The sequence below is a fragment of the Delphinapterus leucas genome, chromosome 10 (assembly GCF_059928025.1).
Source record: "Delphinapterus leucas isolate spDelLeu-1000000601 "Yukka" chromosome 10, BTC_Dleu_Yukka2, whole genome shotgun sequence".
Classification (NCBI taxonomy): domain Eukaryota; kingdom Metazoa; phylum Chordata; class Mammalia; order Artiodactyla; family Monodontidae; genus Delphinapterus; species Delphinapterus leucas.
Genome location: NC_143138.1, coordinates 102,415,379 through 102,441,394, shown reverse-complemented (window position 1 = coordinate 102,441,394; position 26,016 = coordinate 102,415,379). Strand labels below are relative to the sequence as shown.

Below are 26,016 nucleotides of genomic sequence, written 5' to 3'. Positions count from 1 at the left end.
CCTCCCAGCCACAGAGCCCCTGGAACTCGGGGCAATGACTCCAGGCTCTGCTCCGGGGCCAGGGCCCAGCCACCCAGCCGAGGGCTTGCCTCCCTGGCGCCTGGCTGTGGGCGTCCGCCCAGCGCTGAGTTGAGGCTGCCAGCTCGGCATGCTGCCCTCTAACTCGAAGCATACCCGGTGCACCATCTCCAGCCTCAGTTTACTGCCCCCTCCCCAATAAACACACATTTGAACCCCCTCCGAAACGCGCAGGGCAGTGGCTCAGGTGGAGCTGACCCCGTCCGCCCAGCTCCAGGGCTGGCGAATCAGCACACGGCCTTCTCGGGCCATGGATGTGGTCTCAGGAATGACCACGAACCCCAGGGCTCACCAGCAGGAGGTGAGGGGTCCTGAGGGGACCAGAGCCCCCACGTGGGAACACATCCCAGGCAGGAGGCAAGCAGGACATGGCAAAAAGAGCGCTGGAGCCCCCAGACCCAGCCACGCCGAAGCCTGAGCCCTGGGCCATTCGCCAACAGTGACCATTAAAATCACTTCCGACTTGAGTTTCTGTCCCTTGCAACCCAGAGAGTTCTGGTTGATACACTCCCTCCGCCCCAGCCGGGCTTCCTTCCCCTTCCCAGGTCTGTGTTTCTGAAGTCCCAGCCTGTCCCCAAGTCTATCCCTGTGCAGTGAGAGTCCAGGAGAGGAAGGTGACAAGGATATTTATAAGTTACAGACCCATCATGTGGGTCACTGAATCCTTAAGGCCATCCCGCAAAGTTTCAATTATTGGCCCCATCGTACTGAAAGGAAACCTGAGGTTCAGAGAGGTTAAGTCATCTGCCTCAAGTCACACAGCCACTGGGCAGCAGATAAGGGATTCCATCCGAGTAGCTACTGAGGCAGGGGGTGGTAACGGGAAAAGGCCCTGATCACCCCGATACCTCAGCGCCCACTTCTGCTCGGCCCAGCCGGTTTCGGGGAGCTCGTCCGAGGTACCAAAATCGCTCAGCAACCCCGGAGATGGTCAGGGACTAAAGCCCGACCAAGGATGAGGGATCTGAGGGAGGCCAGGGCGCCTGTGGCCATGCCCCCTGGACTAGGTAGGGCCGGAATTGATAACAGAGCAAATGTGAGAAGACACTTGTGTTATCTTGGCCTGGTGAGGCCTTCGAGAGCCGGCCTGATGATTCCAGGGAGAGCCGCACTGATTAAAAACGTATTGCTTCCCTTGTTAACCATTCCAAACAGATGCCGGGACCAGCCTGATGAGGAATGAAATTAGCCACACTCTGACCGCCGCCCGAGGAGCCCGGGGGTGCTCCGATGGGACCCTCTCACGGGGACTCCTCCGGGGTCATGCACTCCCGGGAACAGGGAGCAGGGGGCATCTCGGGCTCCTGGAGCCCTCAGGTCCCCAGCTCATCCCCTGGAAATCAGATAAACTGGAGGGAAGGCCAGGGTCCCCTTCTAGGTCTGTCCAGTGAGCCTGGTCCCGAGGTAAGGGTGGGCCGGGCCCCGAGCCGGCACCACTCGCGGGCTGGCTTGGACCCTGCTGCCCGCAGCCTCGCCGGCCTCGTCCCGGCTGCCCTGCAACTCGTGACGAGTCCCTCTGCCAGAAGCCGAGCCACTGAACGGTCAACGTGCAGGAGGACAGACCCATCAAGAACACGCGCTTGCTTTAACCTTTCAGTTTTAGTCGGCTGCATTAATTTTAGTCTTCAAAATGGCACTCGAAGGAACGGTCAGTCTGCGTCTGTCCCAGCTCCTGCTGCTGGGTGGGGGAGGGACGTGGGGACCGAGGGCGGGAGAGCCAGCTGCCCGCACTACCGCTGTGCTGACGGCACTGGGCAGCAGGGCAGTCCCGCAGGTCCAGGGAGCAGGCCGCCCGGCCGAGGGTAGCTCGGGGTGGGGGCCAGGGAGCCTGGGTCCCAGCTCTGCCAGACCCTGCTCCAAGGTCTCAAACTGGGTGCCAGGGACTGGCCAGGCCCCAGCTGGCAACTAAAGGGAGGAGTCTGGTCCCAGTGCCCTGGTGGGGTTCAGCCTTGGGGAGAAGGCTTGTGACCACACAGGCCTCCCATGGAGGCACTGAGACAGGGTGTGGCGTGGTCGCTAGCCTTCCTGTCCCACAGTCACCAAGGGTCCAGTCATCAGACCCAACACCTGCCCCAGGCCTTTTTTCTCCAATTAAACTTTTAATTTTGAGATAACTGTAGATTCACTTATAGTTGTTAAAAATAATACAGAGAGATCCTGTCTATACTTTACCCTGTTTCCCCCAACGTCCTGCAAAACTACAGGACAACATAACCAGCACAATGCTGACAGTACCAGCCACCATCCTGGACAGATTTCCTGTTTCATGCCTACTCGTGTGTCTCTGTAGCGGAGGGAGGGCTTAGTTCCACGTGGTTCTATGCGCATGTTCACGTCAAGACGCGCAATAGTTCCGTCACCGCAAAGACCCCTCGTCCAATCCCCCATCTTCATAGCTCCAACTTGTGCTACCCTTTCTCTGGTCTAAAATGAAGTTCATGAATCATATGATCTATCTACACACATATTTTAAAACAAAAATCAACAGAATGCCCTAGTTGTAACAATACAGAGAGAAAAACAGGAAAGCACTTTATAATGAAGTGACCTGCGTATTAGTGGTGGGCACACAGGGAGGCAGTCAGTCGCCCGCCCCTCTAGGTGACAGCGGCTACACACCCAGGCGGGTACAGGGGTTTGCTCGCCACTCGGGTGCCACGAGGGACGCCGCCCTCGGTGCCGTGATGCTCTCAGTGGTGACAGCTCTTGGCAGAGCTCTGAACATATCAGAGTCTGATCTTCCCCCTGACTGTGAGGACAGCAGCCGCATTCCTGGAAAGGTCAATGTACTGACAATCACGAGAAATGTGTTTAGTGGTTTAGGTGTCATGTGGAGTGAGGCGCAGGTTCAGATAACCACGCGCGGATTTTCACTTTCATGAGGATCTGGGGAGACATTCGCAGGTCTCGGCTGTGCAGGGCTGCCCCCTACACCCTAGGGAATGGGCTCCCCGGGCTCCACCAACCAGACACCTCTCCTTGCATCCACCCTGAATGCCGCCCACGTGCCCGGCGGCCCCTGCTGAAAGCCCCTAGCACACTCTCTAACCCCGCACTGGCAACTCCACCTGTGTCTGTGTCCTCTGGGCAGGGGTCGCTGGCCCCCAGGATGCAGTCCATGCCCAGCGCTGAACAGAAGCTAATAAATGTGCCAGCAGAACGGATCTGGACCGACAGCCAGCCCAGGACAAACAGGCTGCTGGGAGGCCTGGTGTGATCTTATCCTCGGATGCCCCAGGACCAGACCCGCCCACCTCCGCTCTCCTGCCGCAGCTTTGCTTCCTTCATGGAGACCACTCTGCCAGCCACCGGTCAGGGCTTCCCGCTAGAGGGAGAACATCACCTCCTTCAAGGGCTCGCTGGTTACCAGGTCCCCCCAGTGGGCCCTCAAATCCAGAACTGCAAAGCAGCGATTGGAAACTCTTTGTGTAACTGGCTGGGTGGTTGAGGCACTTCAACAATAAAGTATTTACATCGACGCACAGAACTTCCCCAGAAGGACCCCGAGAAACTGGACACAGTGGTGGCCTCTGGGCAGAGGGACAGCGGAGGAAGGCGCCTTTGCACTGTGTACAGACATTTTTGTACCATGTGGATGAATTATCTCTCAATTATACGAATAAACAAAGAACAGCCAAAAAAGATGGAAGCAGGTATTATTGGTGTGATTAAAAACTTCTGAGCACCTACTGTGTGTCACGTACCCCCAAGGACCCAACTCCTTGGGCTACTTGTATCCTGGAGGACTGGGTTCTGGTGGGGAGACCAGAGCCTCACGCCCACGCCCCCCTCCCCTCCCCTAGGACAGAAACTTGGACAAGGCAGTGGGGGCATCAGCCAGCAAGTGTCCAGCAGGCCCAGCCCTCCCCAGACAATGCCAGGGGTCCTCGGGGCTGAGCGGCCCATCAGCAGAGAAGGAGGCTGAACTTCACCACTCACACCTGCCTTTATTCAAGAAAGGGTAAATCCAAACCACAATGAGGTGCTACTTCACACCCTGAGGACTGCTATCACAAAAACAAACAAAAAACACACAACAAAATAGCAAGTGTGAGCGAAGGTGTGGAGAAACTGGAATCCTTGTGCAACGGTGGTGGGAATGTAAGAGTGCAACTGCTGTGGAAAACAGTATGGAGGTTCCTCAAAAAAGTTAAACATAGAATTACCATATGATCCAGCAATTCTTCTGGGTATATACATAAAAGAATTGAAAGCAGGGTCTCAAGGATATATTTGAACACCCATGTTCAATTATTCACAGTGGCCAAAAGGTGGAAGCAACACAGGTGTCCACAGACAGACAAATGGATCAACAAAGCGTGGTCTATACACACAATGGAATATTATTCAGCCTTAGAAGGAAGGAAATCCTGACACAGGCTACAACGTGGATTAACCTTGAAAACATTATGCTAAGCGAAATAAGCCAATCACAGAGAGAAGAACACTACGTGATTCCACTTATATGAGTCCCCAGAGCAGTCAAATCCATAGAGACAGAAAGGAGGATGGTGGGTGCCCGGGGCCTGGGGCCAGGGAAGGGGGGCTCGTGTTCAGTGGGGACTGAGCTTCAGTCTGGGAAGATGAGAAGGTTCTGGAGATGACGGAGGTGATGGCCGCACAACGGTGTGAATGTGCTTAAGGCCACCGAACTGCGCGCTTAAAAACGGCTAAACTGGTAAATTTTATGTTATGTGTATTTTACCCCAATTTTAAAAAGAAGGTTATTGGTGTCTTGCCAGGCCAGGGCCTACACGGATGCCAGGAAACAAAGGCAGGGCCTTGCCTGGGAAGGTCCCAGTCGGTGGGGGAGACAGAGAAGCAGGTGGCTGGGAACAACAGAGGGGCCTGCACTGTGGCAAAGGGGAGGACCAGTGACGGGGAACTCGGCGAGGAGACAATTTGCCTGGGGAGTCGAGAGAGAGGCGTGATCGCATCTCGAGGTCTGAGGTGAGGGGGAGAAAGGGCCCTCCCGGCAGAGGGACCAGCAAGGGCTCTCCCGAAAGGGCAGGCAGGACGGGCGTGGGGTGGGCCTCTGGGGCCCTATTTGAGGAGTGTCCCCGCTTGAGACTGTCAGCTGCAGGCGGCAGGGCCTGGCCCAGCACACAGACTGGGTGCTTGACAACCACCGTGGAGTGAGTGAATGAATGACGGTGGATGATGACCGCCCCCCGGGGACCACAAGTGATACACAGGACGGGCTGTGTGTGAAAGAGCCAGAATGTCTGAAACTCAGTTTCTGCTTCTGGTAGGCCCTGGTCCCTCTCCCCTCCACCTCCTGTGTGAGTCCGCATAACAGAACCATCAAAAGCTGACCCTGCTGCTCTCGTTCCAGATGAGGTCACAGGCCCAGAGAGGGCAAGAGGCTGGCCCAGGGTCACACAGCAAGGCAGGGGCAGAGCTGGAGCGCAGCATCCTTCCCCTGCTCTGTGAGCTCCAGGGAGGGCCAGGGCCTCAGAGACCAAGGGGGCAGGGGTGAGTGGAGGGAGAGAGAGAGAACAAGAGCCAGTGAGCAGGTGGGCGGGGGGGGGGTGCGGAGCAGACAGCGGCTTTGGGGAAAGCAGCAGCCTCAAGGTGAGCCTGGTGGGCACTTAGCACCTGGCCACAATGCCTCCTAGGTCCCTGCAGGTGGAGACAAAACCAACGTCATCCGCAGGCCCCAGGTGCTGGGCTCCCTGCCGCTGCCAGACAAGGCACCCTCAGCGCCCTGGACGAGGGCCGGAGCCGTGGCCACGTTCTAGTTCCCAGGGGAGCACGCATGCGGGGAGGGGCAGAACCCCGTGGCCGGGGGTCAGGAACCTGATCAGGGACAAGGCACCAGGGGCTGTGTCTGTCACCCGGCTCTGCCTGGCCGCCCACTGGCCCTGCTGTCGGCCCACCTTCTGTGTACCTGCGTCTTCCCTCAAGGGCAGACAGAATGGGACTGCTGAAGACTGGGGTCTGTGGAGGAAGGACAGGCCCCACAGGAGATGCTGCAGGAAAGCGCTTTGCCAAGGGCGGGCGGCAAGGACGAGCCCCACCCCGGTCCCGGCTTGGTAGCATCCCTCAGGCGAGCTGGGGGTCCCTCTCCACACCCCTGGGCACCGGCCAGACCGGAACTGAGTGTGAAGGTCAGCCTCACGGTGGAGAGGGGACGGGTCCCTCTCACCCGGGCCACAGGGCTGCCTGGCAGGCCACGAGCCGGGGCCTCCTGGGGACCACCCTGACTCCCGGGCCGGCCCTGAGCAGACCTGCGGGCAGCAGCTGCCGACGGCCCCAGGCGGTGCGGAGGGCCGAGGGCCTGGAATGAGGACGCTGTTGCTCTCCGGGGACGCGTGTGCCCCGCTATGGGCACAGGAAAAGGATGGCTGAGAGCCCTGCCCGGCCTCCCTACCCCCAACTTCCTTCTACAGTCCAGCGATGTAACTGCGGCCGCCACCTCAGATCAGAGTCCTCCGTGGCTGCCCACGGCCCCTGCCTGCAGGGAGAGCCCCTCCGCCTCCTGTCCTGGCCCCGCCCACACCTCCGGGCTCACCTCTCACTTCCTTGCTCACCCTCAGGGGTGCGGGGCTGGAGGCAGACCCGACCACTTTGAGTAAAAGCCTGCGGTACATCACAGAGCACTAGAGCCGGGCTCTGGGGCTGCCCTGTCTGCGTGCAAGCCCAGCTCTACCCCTCACTGGGGCAAGTTATTCGGTGACTCAGTTGCACTGTCTGTACAAAGGGGATAACAACAGCCCCACTTCCCAGGGTCTCTGTGAAGGTCAAATGAGCTAGCGCCTGCAGAATGCTTGCAACCTGAGGCCTGGGGTTTGCATACCTGGAGCGCCCTCCCCTCCTTGACCACCTGGCAACCTCCCTTCACCCTCCACGCCTGCTGTGGGTTGCAGGAACACTCCCCACCTCCGGGTCATCGTCCTGTCCCGGCCCTTGGCACTCTATACTGACACCGTCTGTTCATGGCCTGCAGGCTGCCAGAAGGCAGAAACTATTTCTTACTGGGCTCTGCGCCCCCTCGCTTAGGGCAATGCCTGGCACAAGATCCCTCATTCATTCAACCAACAAAGATTTACTGAGCAACTACTATATGCCCAGTGCTTTTCTAGGTGCTGGAGATGCAGCAGCTAACACACTGTCAACCTCTCTGCCCTGGTGCAGCTGACACTCTAGTGGCCAAGATGGACCAACCAACCCCCAAGTAGGGACACAGCGGCAGGCCAGACGGAGACAGTGCTGGGCAGGGAAGGGGCGGGGGAATGTCGGGGTGGGATCTGCCATCTAGATTTGGTGGCTCCAGGCAGAGTGAATGAATGAATGAGCAAATGAATGAATGAATTATAAATGAGCGCCTCACTTCAGCCCCCTCCCCGCCAGCAGCTCCAAGAGTCTCACACACTCACTGCAAACTCCCTGCAGCCCGACTCCCTGCGTTCCAGTAGCAGGAAGTGACGTGCCCGTGTTAGGTGTAGTTACCGTTGGGAGGGGGCTGACATTAATTAAGACACCATTAATTAAGCTGTCAGTACAGTAATGGCCTCGGTTGTTAGCAAATTTGATTAAGGAACTGACTCTTGGAGGCCTCACGATTTCCCCATCTCATTAATAAATCTTCTCCCGCTCCCGCTGTCACCCCTTCTCCCGTTCACTCGGCCACCTCCATCAGTGCCTGAGCTCCCAGGTGGGGACCCGCCTCCTCTCAGTGCCTACGCAGTCTAGATTCCAAAGCTCTCTTGGGAGCCCAAAAGGTGGAGGGGAAGAGACTGGAGGACAGGGAGGCGGGGAAGGGATGGGGCGGGTCGCTGGCAGGGCTCCTTCTGGAGCACGTGTGTCCAGGCCTGCTGTGCGGCATATTGAGGGAGGGATGTACCGCCAAGTGCATGGCAGGAAGCAGCCATGAGACCTCAGTCAAGTTGCTACCCCTTTCTGAGCCTCAGTTTCCTCCTCTGTAAAATGGGATCATTAACACCCCACTTTATGGCAGTGGCGAGAACCAATGAGGCAAGTGGCATGGGAAGCCTCGAAGCCCAGTAGTGCAGCTCTGATGGTGGCTACGGTGGTCCTGGGCTGGCGTCTCCAGCTGTCCTGAAAGTTAAGCATCTGGAGACACTCAACTCCCCAGCCCTCCCCACACTGAAAGCCCGGGGAACAACAAGGTTGGAGCGGCAGGTGCGGGATAACCCTGGTTCTGGTCCCCAAATCTTTCTATAAAGCAGTGTGGCCCCTCCTCTTCAGCCACCCCCTCCCCAGTCTCTCTGCAGTCTCTGGTGCCTGTGGGTTTGGTGGCAGCACGTGGGGGGGGGGCGGCCTGGGTGCTGTGTTGCCAGACTGTGGGCACCTGAAAGCCAGGGCAGCAGGAAGAGACCCGCAGGAGGGAGGCAGGGGGCCCACAGTGCCCGACGGGCTGCCCTTCCCACAAGCCCAGCCCCTCTCCCAGTTGAGCAGGTGAGACAGGCGTGGTCTGTGGGTCCTTCCAGGGGCCATGTGTTAAAAATGCAGGTTCCTGGGCTCCCGGCAGACCGAATGAGTCTGTACTGGTATCCAGGAGGGGTACTGAAATCAGTATGGTAGCTGTGTCCTCAGCAAAATCACGATCGGATAGGATTGGGCAGTGATGCCAAGGGAAATGGTTGCATCTGTGAACATCAACCACAGCTGTGCATCAAAATCACATGGAGAACTAAAACGATCCTGAGGCTTGGGCCCTCCCCGGACGCATAAACTGGAATCTCTGGGGATGGGACTGAGGCATGGGAGTTTTAGAAAATTCTCCAGTGCTTCTAGCGCAGAGCCTGGGCTGAGACCCCCACCCTCAGGCCAGGACACTCCAAGTTTCCTGGGGAGCTTTGCTGAGCCTCAGTTTCCCCATCTCTAGAATGGGAGTCTTAGTGTCCGCCCAGCCAAGGCTGCTGTGCGGATTCCACCGAGACCAGGCACTGGGCCTAGTGCAGGCAACATCCGACGTCACATTTCACCCTGATGACACCCCCTCTCCCCCGGGGTTTAACAGTCCCTGAGCGTTGAGAATTTCTCTGACATCGGGCTCCTGGGCCCAGGCAAAGGTGTGGCAGAAAAAAGATGGCTGCCTCGGACCTATTCCCAGCAAGAGCAGAAGTTCCATGCCGGGAAAGGATTTACTATTTGTTTCCCAGAAAAGCCGGGGCCTTGTCACAGGGAGGGAGAACTCTGGCGTGTTCTGCTCACATCAACAAACCAACCCGTGGGCTTTTCCACTTAAAAAGCAAATAAACATCATAGCCAACCACAGACCCAGGCCACCTTTATGACCCCAGGGGCTCCCGCCCGGCCGGCTGACACAGTGGCAGGAGCAATGTTTCCTTTCCTTCACGCTCCGTTAGCGAGAGAGCTGTCTGTCCCCTGATGGAGGGGAGTGGGTGCTGCTTCACTAGGGGCTCCAGGGGCCCTTGTCATGGTACAGGGGGGTTCAAGGCCTTGGAATGCCCCCCAGATGTCCCCCTACATAATGTTCCAGGCCTCACCTTTCTAGTCCGGAGGACTGAACCCAGCCTGAGGGTCCAGCTCTGCCTTCTGATCTTACAAGGTCTGAGGTCACTGAACAGCCCCAAGAGGCCTGGCCTGCGCAAGGTACCTAGGGCAGGAGGGGACGTGGGTCTGTGTCTCAACCCCTATGGCTTCCGGTCCCAGAGGAGGGGTCCTGTGAGACCAGAGACCAAAGGCTGCGCACCCCAGAACAGAACATCGCAGAGCCCCGGCGAGCTGCGAGGGAAGCTGGCATTCTAATGTGACGCCCCAGGAAGCCTGGCTTAACTAGGCCCAGGCTTGGCTTTCCATAAATACCCGGACCTGTGATGTCACTGCCCCGTGCAGACTTTCACAGCCTCTGCCGCTGGCCTGGGGCCCAGCAGACAGGTGTTTGCTTCTGGCCCACAGAACACCCAGGTGGCACAGAGGGACACTGTTGCTCCCTGCTCACAAGGGCAGGCTGGACCTTCACCTGTCCCTGGAGGGCACAGCACCCTGTGCCCACCCTGACCTTCCTGCCAACCTTCCATCAGCGGTGACTGAAGAGCCGGGCACGAGAAGCATTTTCCAAATGGACACAGGTGGGCCGTACCAAACGCCACAATGGTAGCAGCAGGTCGGGGGACCCTGTACGTAGATTTGGGGTGCTACGTACCCTCAGAGACAGGGAATTTTACAGCTCAACAGAGTCCTGCTGACTAACAGCCTTTCCTCATCGTCACCACTGACAAACACCTCCACTGCAGGGAACAAATGCTGGCATCTCTGCCTGGAGGCCACCTCCCTCTGCAAGCCACCTGCACGGCAACCCACCCCTCCCCGCACAGAGCCCCCGCTCCAGCTCCAAGCTGGGCTGCGGCCCCTCTGGCCTCGAGTCCCAGGCATAAACCTGCCACCTATACTCACAAATAGCGTCTTCTGCACGCCATCCTGTTTGGGGGCAGTTTTCCCTTCTCTCTCCCTCTCCAGTGGTGAAGGCTCAACGTGGTTGGAAGAGCGCGATGCTCAGGCGAGAAGTGGAAGGGAATGAAATTAAATCGAGGGCGAGTCACATTCCCGGGGGTGGCAGGCTGCTCCACGGAGGCTGGGCCAGGAGCAGGGGGTGGCAGCAGCGGGCTACGGGGGGCCCAGGTAACGCAGGGCTCACGCCGAGCCTGGCAGCCTGCGAAGACGTCGAGTCATCATGGTCGCCAGGTTGGGCGGGGGGGGGGGGGGCGTGGGCCTCGCTGCTACCTGAGACCACCTCGGGCTTTTTCCCTCCCGCACATCCGGGGTGGCGGGGCGCCGCGGGGAGGGGAGGGCTGGGGGAGTGTCCGCACCCGCTTTGCTCTCGCAGCATCCGGAGGAGGGACCGGCGCAGAGACTCCCCCGCGCCCCAGGAGCTACGTAGTGCGGCCGCGCTGGACCAATCGCCGAGGCGCTCGTCGCCATGGCAACCGCAGCATCAGGCGCGGCCGCCCAGTGGCGCCCTCGCTGCAAAGTCACCCACCAGGCGGAGAGCGCCCGCGCCACGGCCGGCACTCGGAACCTGGAAATCTGCTCCCAAAATGCATGCACTGCCCCGGAGCCTACGATGACGCTGCTTCCCAGGGTGGCTTCTCTGCCTTTGCGACGGAGACGTGCGAGGCACGGAGTGCACGGGGTTGGCGCCCTGGAGTCAGGCCGACAGATTCCCAGACTGGCTCTGCCTCTCAAAGGCCCTAAGATCCTGGGCAAGCCGCCTCTCTTCTGGGAGCCTTGATCTATGATACTGTAAACTGGGATCACAGCAGCTGTGTCACAGGGTTCCAGAAGGGCTTACCACACACATCAGCCGTACGGATGCGGAGCTGCTATCATTCGTGCCGGCCACGTCCTGGGGCTAGCGGAATCTCTGGTCTAGCTGTGGTGCCCGCTCATTCATTTAGCCACTCACTCACTCATTCCAAAGGCACTGCTGTGGGACTGGCAACCCAGTGGTGAATAAGGCAAAGTTACCCGCCCTCATTCTTTCATTAGAATGCCCCGTTTACATTCTACGGGGGAAACAGGAAGTCAACATGTAGTCAAAGATCAAACATATGATTTTGCATAGTAATAAGGATCAGGATGAAAGTAAAGCAGAAGGCGGGAGGGAGGGGGAGGGGAGGGGAGGGAGGGAAGCCCCCTCCCTCACATCAGAGGTGGGGGGGGTCAGAGAGGGCACATGTGGGCTGAGACATGTATGATGGAAGATCTAGCGGGGAACATTCCAGGCAGAAAGAAGATCTAGTGTCAAGGTCCTGAGGCAGAAATGAGCTTAGTGTGTTTGAGTACCTTTGAGGACGCCAGTGTGGCTGGAGTGAGTGAGTCCCCGGGAGGTGACGATGAGAAGGTCGCCATCCATCCTCCCCACCCAGATTCACTTTAAACTGATCAGAGTCTGTTTCCTCACATGTAAACCGGGAACTCCAAATCTATTTCATATATATATCTAATTTTTAAGCGCATTATAATCCTAATAACAACCTCAGTGGGATATAAGATTTTACAGAAGAGGAAACTAAAGCCAGAGGTTCAGCAACTGGCCCAGGGTCACACAGCTGGTGGGCGGCACACCAGGGCAGTCTGGCTCCAGAGTCTCGGCACTTAAGCTCTTGCAAAACTTCCTCACTGGGACAATTACATGAGCAAATGGGTAGGAATGCTCCGGCCCCTTGGTGGCAGCTCAGAAGGCCATTCTCTCCTTCCCATTTTCTCTGGGCTTTCAGACCCGCTGAATTTAGGTGAAGGAGGGTTGCTGCATCGTCTAGTTTGTTTTAGTTTTTCCTTTACAGTGGCGGAAACAGAACTCAGAGAAGGCAAGTGACTTGCCTGAAGTTGCACAGCACAGAGTGGCAGGGGTGGGACTGGGAGCCAGTTCTGGCTGTACACCCTCACACGGAGCAGCAGTAGAGATGAGGGCTGGGCGACGGAGGTGAAGGGCATCAGAGCTGCAAGAGGCTTCCTGAATCACACCTGTGAAGGACCCATCTTCCTCCAGCAGGTACTTCACTCCCCGAGAAGAAGGCTGTCAGGTAAGTGGGCTGAACTTGTGGCAGAGCCCACCCACCACTCTCCCCACTGCAGCTGCACAAGATTTTAAGAACAACGCAAAAATCACAACAACTATGACCACGAGGCTGGTTTTGTTTCAGCTCCGATGTTTAGTAACTCCTCAGAGGCTCCCCACTCAGAGGGGGCTCACCTCCCTGCATGGCAGAGCCAGGACTCACACCCCCATCTCTGTGGCTTCCAGGCCTGGGCCCTAGCATCTCTCCTCAGGACCTCCTCAGAGTGGGGATTATTTTATCACATCCGTTTTCCAGAGGAGGAAACTGAGGCTCAAAGGAGTGCGGTGGGTGGACCTGATGGCAGGGCCGGCTCCAGTGTCCCTTTCCTGGGTCTCCACTTTCAGAACCCTGGAGCCTCCCTGGGGGTCATGATATCACCTGCACGCCCACTGCTTTTTGACACTTCCTCCTCACAAAGTTACATGTGTGTTTCTTACACGTTAGTCTGTTATTTCGAAATAAGGCAAATGGAGAAGACCTCGGAGTTCAGACGCAAATGCCAAGACTGTAGGTGTTTACAAGGCACGTGGGTAGGTGCTAGATTTCTGAAGGTGGGTTTCTAGCACACGGTCAGGTGCAAGGGAGTCTCCAAAAATTGTCGAGCTGAGATTAGAGACCCACAGCCTTGTCCTTTCGGGAAGTGAAAAAGGTCACTCAGCAAGGGGGCGTGCCCACATGTGCAGGCGTGTGTGTGTGTGTGTGTGTGTGTGTGTCGCGCGCTTTGCCTGCATCACACCAAGCCTGCACCATCACCATCGGAGGGTGGGTTTGTCAGCACACTTTCCGGATGTGAAGGCTGAGGTCATGAGCGGGTCCAAGGGCACACAGTGAGGAAGTGGCGCTGCAGGACTTTGTACTGAGCGGTTGGTGGGGCTCTCCCAACCGTAACCAGATGCCTGAGGTGGGGAGCACAGGTCAGCCGGCCTCTCCAAAAGCAGGCTCACCCACCCACCCCCTCCTTCAGGCCTGGGACTGGGGCACATCGGAACTGGCGTTGGGACAAGTCCTCACCCCAGCAGTCACCCACTCTCTGGGTCACTCCGGAAATGCCGGCATTCACCCCCTGCCCCCCACCTGGTCACTCTGGACCCCTGGAAGGAACCCAGACTGGGAGGAGAAAGCAGAGGACAAAGGTGGTAGGGAAATGTTTCACACTCAGGGCTTCCCGCCTCCACTGGAAAATTCCACCCTGCAGGCGGACAGGCACATTCACACAGAGAGCATACTGCTCCTGCAACCTGGGGCCACTGCCCCCATCTGTCCCCACCGTGAAAGGAGCACAACAGCGTGTGATGGAGGAAGGACACAGAGGGCTGGAGCAGGGAGTCAACAGATTCCCCAGGTCACGGGACCTTCCAGGCCACTGCTGGCGGGGGAGGGGGTGGGGAGGGGTCCCAGCATCCTCCCATCTACATTCTGACTCTTCAAATCTCAGAATCACAAATCCTTCAAGGCCTGGAATTTCTTTTTCATTCTTGCTTAAGCTTTACAGTTTAAAGGAACAATCTTAAATTCATAAATAACATGAAAAGCTCTTCTCCTTAAACAAAACAAGGTCCCCTTGACCACTCCCCCAATTCTCACTGCCGTAGCCCACCTCTGCAGAGGTGCCCACTGTCATCTGTCAGGATGTGCCCTCCAGAACGTTTCCTATGCATTTAGCGACATACACACGCCTGTAGGAAGCATCAAGTACTGTGCAGGCCCTAAAAAGTGGTATTGTATTAAGCTACGAAATTAAAAAGTAAATACACCGAAAGGCATAAAGATGCAGACAGTGAGCTCCGGGTATGCCCCACCCACTATGAGAGTTGCAACCCAGTGGGTCTGATGGCAGCCACGGCCACCTCTGCTCCATCCCCACACCAGCCCCCCTCCTCACACCCCACAGTGAACTCACTCCTGTAGCAAATCTCTCCGTGCAGTTTTCCTACGGAGCTAGGTACCCACAAACGGCAGGAACACTCGTGCATGCTTCTAGACTTTACATAAACGGAATCACGCCACGTGTCATTTTCCATGAAGCTCTTTCGCCCTCAACATACACTCAGGACACTGAATCCTGGAATCCCTAATCCACAGGCTCTCCTGTGCAGTTGCCAGATCACAGGCGTGGACTCGGCTCTTGCAGCTGGGGAGGGGTCCCACAGGCTGTGAACAGCCCTGGCATCGCCGCCCCCGCCCCACCACGTTCAGGGAGCTGAGGAAGGGAGCAAGCGGCCACAGCAATGATCTCTGAAACGTGGGCGGGCTTCTGGGGGCTGGGCACACCCCGTCTGCTGTGCACCGGTTACTACCCGTGTCCTGTCCCCTGTCCTGGGGGAGAAGGGGTCCCTGACACGTGGCTGAAACGCAATGGCTGCTGGTTCTTGGAGTCATTCCGGAGCCCCGGCTGACGGTGATCTAGAAACCACCTGGCTGGCATCGGTCTCTGTGCTCCCGCTGCCGTGCCAGGATTGCCAAGGACACCCGGTCCCAGGAGCCCGCCCGGGAGAAGCGAGGGAGCCGGGGCCCCGCAGATGCTGGTGGCACTTGGGATGTGCTGGCGGGAGGGAGGAGGCATGGAGACCAGCGCTGCAGGGTGTGTCGGCTTCTGCGGGACTGGGACTCGACTTGGCATCCTGATCACCCAGAGGGCGAGAGCAAGCGGGGGCAGAGGGTCCCGGGAGCCTCCACTCAGGAGCCTGGGAGCCAGTTCCCGCGGGATGCAGGGTGGGTGGGAAGGTGCAGGTGGGGCAGCGCTGGCCGGCCCAAGGCCCGCGTGGGAGGCAGAAGGACCAGCCCCAGACGCCGAGCCAGAGGTGAAGGGTCCGAGCGTGTGTGGGGCGGTGGGCCCCTCCCTCTCCCAACACGTGCGGTACCCCCTCTCCGCCCCCCTCAAGCGGCTGCACCTTCTCGGCAGGCAGTGCAGCCCGGCGGTCAAGACCAGAAGCCACCTCTGCCACTAGCTGTGGGACTTGGGGCAGGTGACCCAAGCTCAGCCTCTTCCGAAAGCCTCAGCTAGGCTGGGCGTTGCTGCTCTCGAGCCGGGCTGGGCCTGGAGTCGGGAGACCCGGGCTAAGGCCTCCGCACACCCCCCTCGCCCGCCGCCGGGTGCAAGTGAGAGCAGGCGGTGGCCCCCGCAGCCCCGGCGGCCTGTACAGACCCCACAGCGGCTCCCATTTCTCACCCTGCTTGTATTATTTGATTAATAGTTTCCTCTAAGTCTAAAATAATTTTAATTTAAAAGCAAAACTTCCAGTCACTATTACAAATCGTGTACCTGACAGGCTGGTTAGACCACCGAGAAATATTCAAATAAATATGGTTATGAAAGAAAAGCTGCCCACCTGAGACCCTCCCTTGGCCCCGGGGTGTCTGGGCGCCCCAGCCTGGGAAGCCCCATGCTGATGCCGGGGAGGCGGGCAGGTGGGCACAGGGCAGGTGGCGGGGTCGGCCCTGCTCACGGGCTGGGTCAGGGTAGACTGGGGACCTGCTTGTGGCCACTGCTGGGCTGGTAACTGCTCCCTTCCTTTCCAGAAGGCTCACCTGCCCTTCTGTGTGTGTGTCTGTGTGTGTGAGGGTGTGTCTGTCTGTCTGTCTTTGGTGATTTGCACTGCTCCCTGGGACAGGGCTGAGGTCTCTGAGATCCGTATGAAGGGGGCAGCACCCCCTATGCCACCTGACAGCATCTCTAGGGGCTGGTCTGCAGGGCTGGTCTCCTCCCAGGTCCTCCTGGGAATCTACAAGCCGAGCCGGGCTGTGTGTGCGCTTGACGGCCAGGAGTGCAGAATCGCGGCCCCACCCCCGGCCCGGGGGCCAGGACTGTTCCCTGATCACAAAGCGGCACTAATTCTCTACCCACTTGCTGCTTCATCCATAAAGCGCTGACTGATGCCGGCCCCGGCCAGGCAGTGGGGGTCCAAGGTGAGAAAGAGCCACGTCTCCCGCCTGGAGGAAAGGAATGGGCACATCCTGGGGCTGTGGTGGCCCGCCACCCGTCTCCCTGCCCCGAGCCGCCCATCCTGCGTTCACCCCTGCACCCCCTCGGCGCCTGGGGTGTGGGTGGGGCTGACTCTTCTCCCGGCTCAGGATCGGCCACGGGACTCGAGCTGGGCCCTGAGAGGAAGCCCGACTTCACTGGTGTCGTTGGGAGAGAGAACCTCTGGACTTAAGCTTGAGCTCAGATCTGAGAGATACAAGCTGGTGCTTCACACAGGCCCCTGACAAGGAGCCACGCTGACAGCGGAAGAGGGGCAGCCCTGGGGTCGTCACTGGAGCCTCTGGATCCAGCGACGCCTGAAGCTTTGAGGTCATGTGAGCTGATAATCCCATTTCACTTGGGCCAGTCTGAAGTGGGCCCTCTGTCACTTACAACCCAAAGTCCCAATACCTGTGCCTTTTAACAGTTATAATTCTGAGAGAATATTGTAATATTGAGTGACTGTTTCCATAGAAGTTACACAGAATATAAGTATGAGGGAAGGAGGGGTAAGTTCTTGGGGAAAAGGAAATGGGAAGGAAAAGTGGAAGTTTCCTGAAGGGCAGGATGTGGACGCTGAGCCTCGAAGGGTGAGCAGAAACTCATCAGGCAGACAGTGCATGGAAAGGCGTCACTTGCAGATGGAACAGCGTGTGCGAAGGCGTGGAGGTGAGAGGCAGAGACTGATGAGCCCCAGCCTTTGAGGGCCTTGGGCTTCGGCTGAGGGGAAAGGGGAGCAGAGGAGGGGCATGTGAATAAACCTGTGATTAAGCGGATCCTTCATGGGGGATGCGTGGAGGGGGGATTAGAGGCTGGAGGACGGTCCCTCTGGAGGGAGGAGGAGGGGGAGGCCTGCACACAGCGTGGGGTGGGATGGAGAGAAGGGGTGTCTTGGGGAGAAGTGTGGGTGAGGTATGCGGACAAGGGCGACACCCAGGTTCCTGGCTTGGGCACTGGGTGGCGGGCGGCACCATGTACCTACACTGGGACACGGGAAGAGGTGCCCGGTGGAAGAGAGATGACCCTCCTCTTTGGATGTGTTGGGATGCGGTGCCTGGGGGTCAGGGGGAGCGTCCAGGAGGCTCTAAGGGTCTGGCTGGAGGCTCAGCTCTGGGGGAGAGGGGCGGGAAAGTGTGACGGGTCAGGAGGGGAGGTCGGCAGAGCCCTGGGGATACAGACATTTAAGGGGAGAAGCAAAGGCCAGCAAAGGAGGTGGAGAGACCCGGTGAGCCCCGGGCCCTCAGCTGCAGGCTCTCCCGCAGCTCACTGCCCAGCCCCCGCCCTGCCCGTCCTCCCTGGGGGTCCATCAACCACCCTGTCCTGTCACAGAGATGCAGGCCATGTCCCCGTGTCCCCCAGGGCCTGACATGACACAGGAACGACATTTCTTAGCAAAAAAAGAATCCGAAGTAAGCTCTAAGCTTTCTGCTCATCACGGCACTATTTACAACAATAAACAAACTAAAACCCCAAACAAACAGGAAGGTGAACGCCCAATACTGAAGCTGCTAAAAACACATGATTCCTGGGGCTTCCCTGGTGGTGCAGTGGCTGGGAGTCCGCCTGCCGATGCAGGGGACACAGGTTCGTGCCCTGGTCCGAGAAGATCCCTCATGCCGCGGAGCGGCTGGGCCTGTGAGCCATGGCCGCTGAGCCTGCGCGTCCACAGCCTGTGCTCCGCAACGGGAGAGGCCACAACGGTGAGAGGCCCGCGTACCACAAAAAAAACAAAAACAAAAACACATGATTCCTGCCTGGCATGGGGCATCAGCCAGCCTTCAAAAGGGATGTTGACAAACAATGACATTAACGATTGTTAGTTAAAAAAAAAAAAAAAAAAATGTAGGTTCTCAAAGTGTGTATTCGGTACAAACCTAAGAATGTGACCGAGACACAACCAGAAAAACACCACCACAACAGCTGGCCCTCGAGTGGGGGTCACTGATCGACTTTATTTCCCTTTTCATTTTCATTTATTTTTCAAATGTTCTGCAGCATACTTAACTATAATATGCGAAAAATATATTATTACAAAAAGTTCCCCAGTCATCTAAAAGTGACTGAAACACCAATGATCTATCATATAAGGATAAGGAGACAGGTCCTGCGGGGCACAGCGCGCAGGTCTGGGGTCGGATGTGGGTTTGAACCCTGGCTCCACGCCGCCTGCCTTGGGGCCCAGCCCCGCTCCCTGCTCCCCGGGCGTCCTGTCTGAGGACCGGTCCCACCTGGCCACTGGCAGGGGCTGCTGGGAACACCCTGGGTTGGGCGCCGGCAGCGCCTGGCAGCAGGGGCGCCCGTGACCTGTATTCCCCGAAGGTGGCAGCATCCGAAGGGGTAGGAAGGTCAGGGCACTGAGCAGGCGGCCCTGGAACCCTGGGTGCAGCTGGCTGGGCACCAGGCCACAGCCCCGAGGCGTCCTTACTGGACTGAGTGCCCCGGGGTTGAGGACAGCCCTGTCCTCAGAGCCCCTTTTATAGCTTTCAAGTCGTGTTGTGGGCGTTACCCAAGTGGATCCCCTTGCCACCTTCTGACTCAGGTGTCGTTTCCCCATTTTACGGATGGGGGACGAGGCTGGACCACCTCTCGCCCTACCTGTGAGACTGTCCAAGATCGTCCCGGCCCGAGGGGCATGTGGGCTGCAGCCCAGGCCAGGCTCCTCTGGGCTGCAGGGGGCAGGGCTGACCCAATGGCACCTGGGCCCTGTCGTCTCCTCTCCCCCACTTCCAGGCAGCCATGGGCCCAGTTTGGTCACATGTTCATCTTTACCCAGGAAGGGGGTACTTGGAAGGAGGCTCCTCTCCAGGCCAGTGGGAGCCTGGTCTGGCTGGGGACCTGGAGAGATGCAGCCCCACCCGGTCGGATGAAGGCTGCTCAGGCAGACTGGGGTGGAGTCAGCTGGGGGCCCAGCAGGCATGGACTCTGCCATCAAACCTATCAGCTCAGGTCCCAACCCACCACTCACCTGCTGTGTGACCCCCGGCAAGTGACTACCTGTCTCTGAGTCTCAGTTCATACCCTGGGAAATGGGAAAAGCAGGGTCCTCCCAGAGAATGGACACAAGGAGGGTTGCCGGGCACACAGCTCATCAGAGCTGAGAGGCCTATCTGTCTCCAAGCCGGTTCAGCCCTGGGGAGTGGCCTGGAGGAAGCTGAGTGCACAGAGCTACCCCCAGGGCTGGGAACCAGAGCCTGTCTTTTTCCTGGGAGGGGCCAGGGTCCTTCTCCGTCCTGACCAGGGCTACCTCCCATTCCCCACACTGTGACGTGGCATCCTGCACAAACGCCAATCAAGTCCAGGCCTCCCCAGATTCCCACACCTCCGCCACTCCGCTCACCTGCTGACACTCATCCCTTCCCCCACTCTGCTCCCTGCCTTGTTCCTGCCTCAGGGCCATTGCACATGTGCTCCCTCCATCAGAAGGCACTTCTCCCAGGTCTCTGCACATCTTGCTCTATTCCAGTCTCAGCTCAGAGCTCACCTGCCTGGGAAGCCTTTCCTGAGCACCCTTGCTGAAATGGCCCCCCAGATGCCCATTTCATTTCATCCAGAGCATTTAAAATGATCCTGTTTAATTTTTTTTTTTTTCCAACATCTGTCTGCCCTCAAGAGAATGTCAGGTCCACAGGGGCAGGGTCACCATCTCTCTGGTCACCACAGCATCCCTCAGTGCACTGATGGGGCCTGCACACAGTAGGTGTCTAATAAATGTCCACCGACAGAAAGGATTAATGAATGCCCTCAAGCCATGCTCCCTGGCTCGCCCCCAGCTGCATCAGTGGGAACACAGGTACACCCTGTAGCTTCCCATTATTTCCACACTCCTCACCCTTCGCGGGTTTGGCAAACCCCCCACCCCAACGAAGATTCTTCCAACAGTGAATCTGCGCTGGGTAATTATGCGTGCCTCCACACTAATAATAGGTCTTGTGATTATGGTTTATTTCCTGTGATTTTAGTTAATGGACCAGATGGAATATTTGCATCTGGAAAGTTCCCCAGCTGTTTCGGGGAGCTCCCAAATTTGCTGCTCACGGGAGAAGACGCTCTTGGTGCAGGAAGAGCCCCAGAGGGCGGGCAGGAGGCCTGGAGGCAAGCCCTTCACCTCCCTCGGCCTCAATCTCCTCATCTGTAAAATGGGACGATAACACCTGCCTCACAGGGAAGGAGACAAAGAGCCCAAACCTCCATCGCCACGATGACCGTCAACATGCTAGGACCTCTGCACCAGTATCCAAGTAACAGTTTTCTTTAAACGGACTTTTTTTTCACTTGAATGCATTTTAAATTCATTTATTTATTTATTTTTGTCTGTGTTGGGTCTCGTTTCTGTGCGAGGGCTTTCTCTAGTTGCGGCGAGCAGGGGCCACTCTTCATGGCGGTGTGCGGGCCTCTCACTGTCGCGGCCTCTCTCGTTGCGGAGCACAGGCTCCAGACGCGCAGGCTCAGTAGCTGTGGCTCACAGGCCTAGTTGCTCCGCGGCATGTGGGATCTTCCCAGACCAGGGCTCGAACCCGTGTCCCCTGCATTGGCAGGCAGATTCTCAACCACTGTGCCACCAGGGAAGCCCTTGAATGCATTTTAAAGGGAAACTCTTTCACTACCCGAAATGGAAAACCAGGGCCGCCTGCCTTACACGTATCTCGTGGGAGCGCCTCTGAAGCTTCGCAGCACGCCGATGGGTTTTTGTGGTCATTGTCTGTCTCGCCCAGTGGGTCGTCAGCTCCCTTGTCTGGCTGCTAAAATGCTGAGCCCACGGTGCTTAAACCAGTGCCCGGCGCATAGTAGGTCTCACTCAGTAGGTGGTAAAGGAACCAATGGCTGAGGTCTGCCAGCAGGGGAACTGAAGGGTCCAAAGGAGCCGGCCATCCATGCGTTCGTTCATTCTACACTATTGAGTGAGCACCTACTGTGCACTGGAGCCTGCTTGGTGCAGGGATACAACCGTGAACTGGGTGATGATGTCCCTTCGGTTCCGCTCGGGCCCCACAGCTCCTTCCTGGCCTTGGTGCCTGGCTCCTCCTGTCTCCTCATCGCTGGCCTCCTCTGTCTGTGCTCACACCCTGGTGGGCCCATCCAGCCCCCCGGCTTTGTAAACCACCCACTCGCTGATGACGCCCATGGTTATGCTTTTAACCTCCACCTCGGTGCCAACTCCCGACTGGAGGTCCTGCTGCCTCCGAGTTGTTTTTGTTCAGACGGACATCCAGGAGAAGGCCAGCTCGCCAGGCCTAGTGGCCGCCCTGCCTGCCCTGATGGCCACTCCTCTGCAGCCTTGTTCTCTCGGCAAACGACCACCTAACCCTCCCAATTGCCTCTCCTCTCTCACACCCCAAGGGCCTGCTCTGACCTCTACCTGGCTCCACACCCCACTCTGGTCCCGGCCACCCTTTCTCCCCTGGATGACAGTGGAAGCCCCCCTGCTCCCCCGATTCCCACAGACTATCTCCAGATAGCAGCCGGACCACTCCTCTGGCTAAAATTAAGTGAAACCATGTCCCTGTTCAGCACCCTCCGGGGCTCCCACCTCGCTCAGAACAAAAGCCAAAGTCCTTGTAGTGACCCACCAGGCCCTTTGTGATCCTCTCCCCCTGCCCCCTCCCCCTCACTGGCTCTTCTCCTGGCACAGTGGCCTTTTCTTTCCTCCAGTCTGCCAGGCCCTCTCCTGCCCCAGGGCCTTTGCATGTGTTGTGCTTTTTGCCCGGGGGGATGTTCAGAATATTTGAATATACGCTCAGAAACACCTCTGATACACTGAGCATTTTAACTCCTTCATTGTAGGTCCTGGGGGTGTCTGAGGGGGACCGGGGGAGGGACAGGACAGCAGAGCTCCAATAGGGGCCAGTCTGGGGGCTCAGGCACAGTCTGCAACTTCTGACATGAACCATATTTCAATATTTTAATGAGGGGGACATGCAGACCGACCTGACTCCCTGTGTCTGACGTGGGCTGGGGAGAGATCTCCGATTTGGACCCCTGGGCCAGGAGGCCCACACCCTCCAGTGCTCGGCCAGGGACCCTCTTGTGAGAAAGGGCTGAGGCTGAGCCTGGGCATCCACGGTCCCCAGGGCTGCCTTCACCAAGAGCCACGCCCACGGGGACAGCACACGGGGACCGCACTGAGCTTCACCTCCCACAGCTGGCCTCCGATCCTGCTGCCTCCCCCAGAGGGGTTTTTATATAAGACACAGCTGAGGGGGGATGGCAGGGCGGCCATCCTGCCATGGGAGGGAAAGTAGGAAGCCCACTCTGGCTAGGTGAGGGACCCGGTGAGGACCGTGGTCGGGGAGGGGGACCACGGCCTGCTCAGCCCCAGCCAGACCCCAAACGGGTTTCCTTACACGAGCTTCAGATATTTGCGTCCAGGGGTTGCCGAGGACTAACTTGGATGGCTTGATGCAGTTATTATTTTTCACTTTTACTTTAAAAAACATACTTTTATAATACATTTGCAGGATTCAAAAGCGAAAATGTAAAAGGTGTATAGTGAAGGCTGGTCCCCAGCTCTAGCCCCACCTTCGCAGTTCTGCGGCTCCCATCCACAAAGGCAGACACTTCCATTAATTTCTTTGGCAATCTTCTTGTGTAGGCATTGGTTTTTGTTTTCAAAAACAAGCAAATATGGGGCAAAGAAACTGAATAGACATTTCTGCAAAGAAGATATACAAATGGCCGATAAGCACATGAAAAGATGCTCAGTATCGCTTGCTGCTAGGGAAATGCAAACCCAAACCACAGTGAGAAACTACTTCACACCCACTAGGATCAAAAACAGACAATAACAAGTGCTGGTGAGGATGTGCAGAAACACGCTGCTCACAAACTGCTGGTGGGGATGGAAAATGCTGCAGCCACTTTGGAAAACAGTGTGTCCATTCCTCAAAATATTAAACATCGAGTTACCACGTGACCCAGCAGTTCCCCTCCTAGACACATGCCCACGAGCCCTGGACACATACATTCACACAAAAACCTGTACAGAAATCCTCACAGCAGCATTATTCACAACAGCAAAAAGTGGAAACAGCCCATATGTCCCACTGATGATGGATAAATAAAATGTCCTATATACACACAACGGGATATGATTTGGTTATAACGGGAGCGAAGTACTGATAGATGCTACAACACGAATGGGCCTTAAAAACACGGTGCTGAGTGAAAGGAGCCCATCACAAAAGACCAGGATTGTAAGATTCCATTTACCAGAAACGTCTAGCAGAGCTGGAACCACAGAGATAGAAAGTAGACAAATGGCTGCCAGGGGCTGGGGGAGAGTGGGGACGGGGGTAATGCTAGTGGATACGGGGTTTTTTGGGGGATGACAAAGATGTTCTAAAATGGAGGGTGGTGATGGTCACACAAATCTGAATATACTAAAACCCATTAAACTGTACACTTCAAATGGGTGAACTCTATGCTATATGAATTACATCTCCGGCTGTTAAAAAATAAGCAAATGTGTATCAATAACACATTCCCCCGCGTTTTCACCTGGCCGGCCCTTCCCATCACTCAGGTCTCTTCTCAGAGAGGCCTCCCTTGCCTACTTCTGTCCCCTCCCCCTCCATCCTCAGAGCACTTATCAGTCTCTGAGAGCACCTTGTCTGTTTTCTTCATTAAAGTGTTAGACTCCATGAGGACAAAGCGTTCTGTCTGTTTTATTCACTGATGTAGCCTCAAGGCTTAGGACTGTGCCTGGCACACAGCAGGTCCTCAAAGAGTATTTGATAAATTAATGAGTCTGTTTACGTGATGGATTAAGTTGCTGGGCTCCTTACTTGGGTGATTGGTCCTGCCCCTCTGCCACCAAGCCTGCTCACTTTCCTCCTCTCCCCCATCCCCTTCCCTCTGCTCTTGGCCTCCTTGAGAATACCCTCATTTGCAGAAGCAGGGGCCGGGGCTGGAAGGTCCTGGAAGGGCGGTGTGGGCCGAGCCCATGATGCTCCAGGGTCCTCTGTGCTGCAGACTCGCCGCTGCTGGCCTCTGACTCAGCCGTTCGCCCCTCTGTTCGTGCCCAGCTGTTCCCCAAGACCAGGCCCCCCGCCAGCCTCCCTTTGGACTCAGGGGAACTCAGAGGGGCACGTTTGGGAGGTCTGTAGGGACCTTCCTGAGAAAGCCACGTCCTCTGCAGAGGTCGAGGATGTTTGGACCTCCCGCAAGGTCCTCTCTTTGGTCCAGGAGGCTGTATGGAAGATGGACAGGCATAAGGCTGTCTGGGTGGGGCGGGGGTGGGCAGGGCCTGGAGCAGCCCAGCCCAGAGCAAGGCAGCTGGTGAGGGGGAGGTCAGTAACCCCACGCCCTACAGCCAGTCCTGAGACCCAGAAGGCAGGGCTGAGACCGGGAGAAGGCCAAGTGCAACTCCTTCTGGGGTCAAGCTGATCTGTGCTGTATAGAGTCGAAACAGAATGCCTCAAAAGGGAGTGAGCTCCCTGTCACTAGGAGTAATCAAGCAAGGATCTATCAGGGGCAGAAGAAGGCCTCAGGAGCCCCTTGCCTCCCTGAGGACCACGGATCCTAGGGATGTTCCCATGAAGTTCTCAGGGAAGTTCTGGGGTTGGTCCAGCCTGACACCATGGGTGTAATACTCAGACACACCAGCAGAGGGCAGCAATCGGCTGCTACATAGCCCTGGAAAGGGTGGCCTGCGCAGCCCCAAAACCTGGTACCCAAGGAGATCCAGAGACCCAACCCACCCAGCCCCCCGCCTCCAGCCCCCTGGTCATGCCTTTGGGTCCCCATCCTGCACTCCCGGTCTGGGCCTTGTTCCCAGCTGCCATGCCCTCTCCCACCATTGACGGCCCCAGATCCCCCTGCTCCTAAAGCCTTGTGCAGACCCTAGCCACCAGCATGGGCTCCCAGTTCCAGCGCTGGCTCCTTCCCACACTGAATTCTCAGCCCAAATGTCACAGGCGCAGGGACCTCCCTGACCACCCCCGGGCAAGCTCGCTCCGGTCCACAGGCTCCTGTCTCAGTACCTGGGTTGTTGTAGCACTTCCCAGCCAATAAATGGACCTGGTGATCTCCACCTGTGAACTGCATCACTCCTCGGGGCCCTGCCCGGGTCCTAAGTCCTACACGACCCTCTGGGGGAGTGGCTGAGCTGCCCCTGGTCAGCTGTCGCATCTCACCTGAGGACACTGAATTCAGCATTTACCAACTTCCACCTATTAGGTATTTTTCACCCAAGACGTTTTGAGGGCCTGTCTCCCACGTCCCTGTGGGGTGCCTGTAAGCCAGGCCCTGCCCTTCCTGTGCTTGGGGAGCCCCCCCCCCCAACCGGTCTGACGACACCAGAGCCCCAGGTTCAGGGGGAGCACCGGCTGGACACCATCTCCTAGGAGGCCGCTGGCCCCAACGAACTCAGCTTCCAGACGAAGAGCGATGTCTCAGGGAGGCGCTGACACTGCAGACCTGGGGAATCGC

General features: G+C 57.5%; 1 protein-coding gene across 7 annotated transcripts in view; it reads right to left on the bottom strand.

Annotated features, from left to right (window-relative positions):
- IQSEC1 (IQ motif and Sec7 domain ArfGEF 1) overlaps positions 1 to 26,016 on the bottom strand; it is a 330,441-nt gene that overhangs the window by 147,839 nt on the left and 156,586 nt on the right. Inside the window, exon 1 of one of the 7 annotated variants that reach the window (XM_022562622.2) lies at positions 10,465 to 10,654. The exons of the other annotated variants lie outside the window; for them this stretch is intronic. Within the exon in view, the coding sequence (XP_022418330.1) occupies positions 10,465 to 10,487 (23 nt within the window). The 5' untranslated portion in view covers positions 10,488 to 10,654. Of the gene's footprint in view, positions 1 to 10,464; positions 10,655 to 26,016 lie in introns of those variants that run through there. 7 annotated transcript variants of the gene reach the window in all.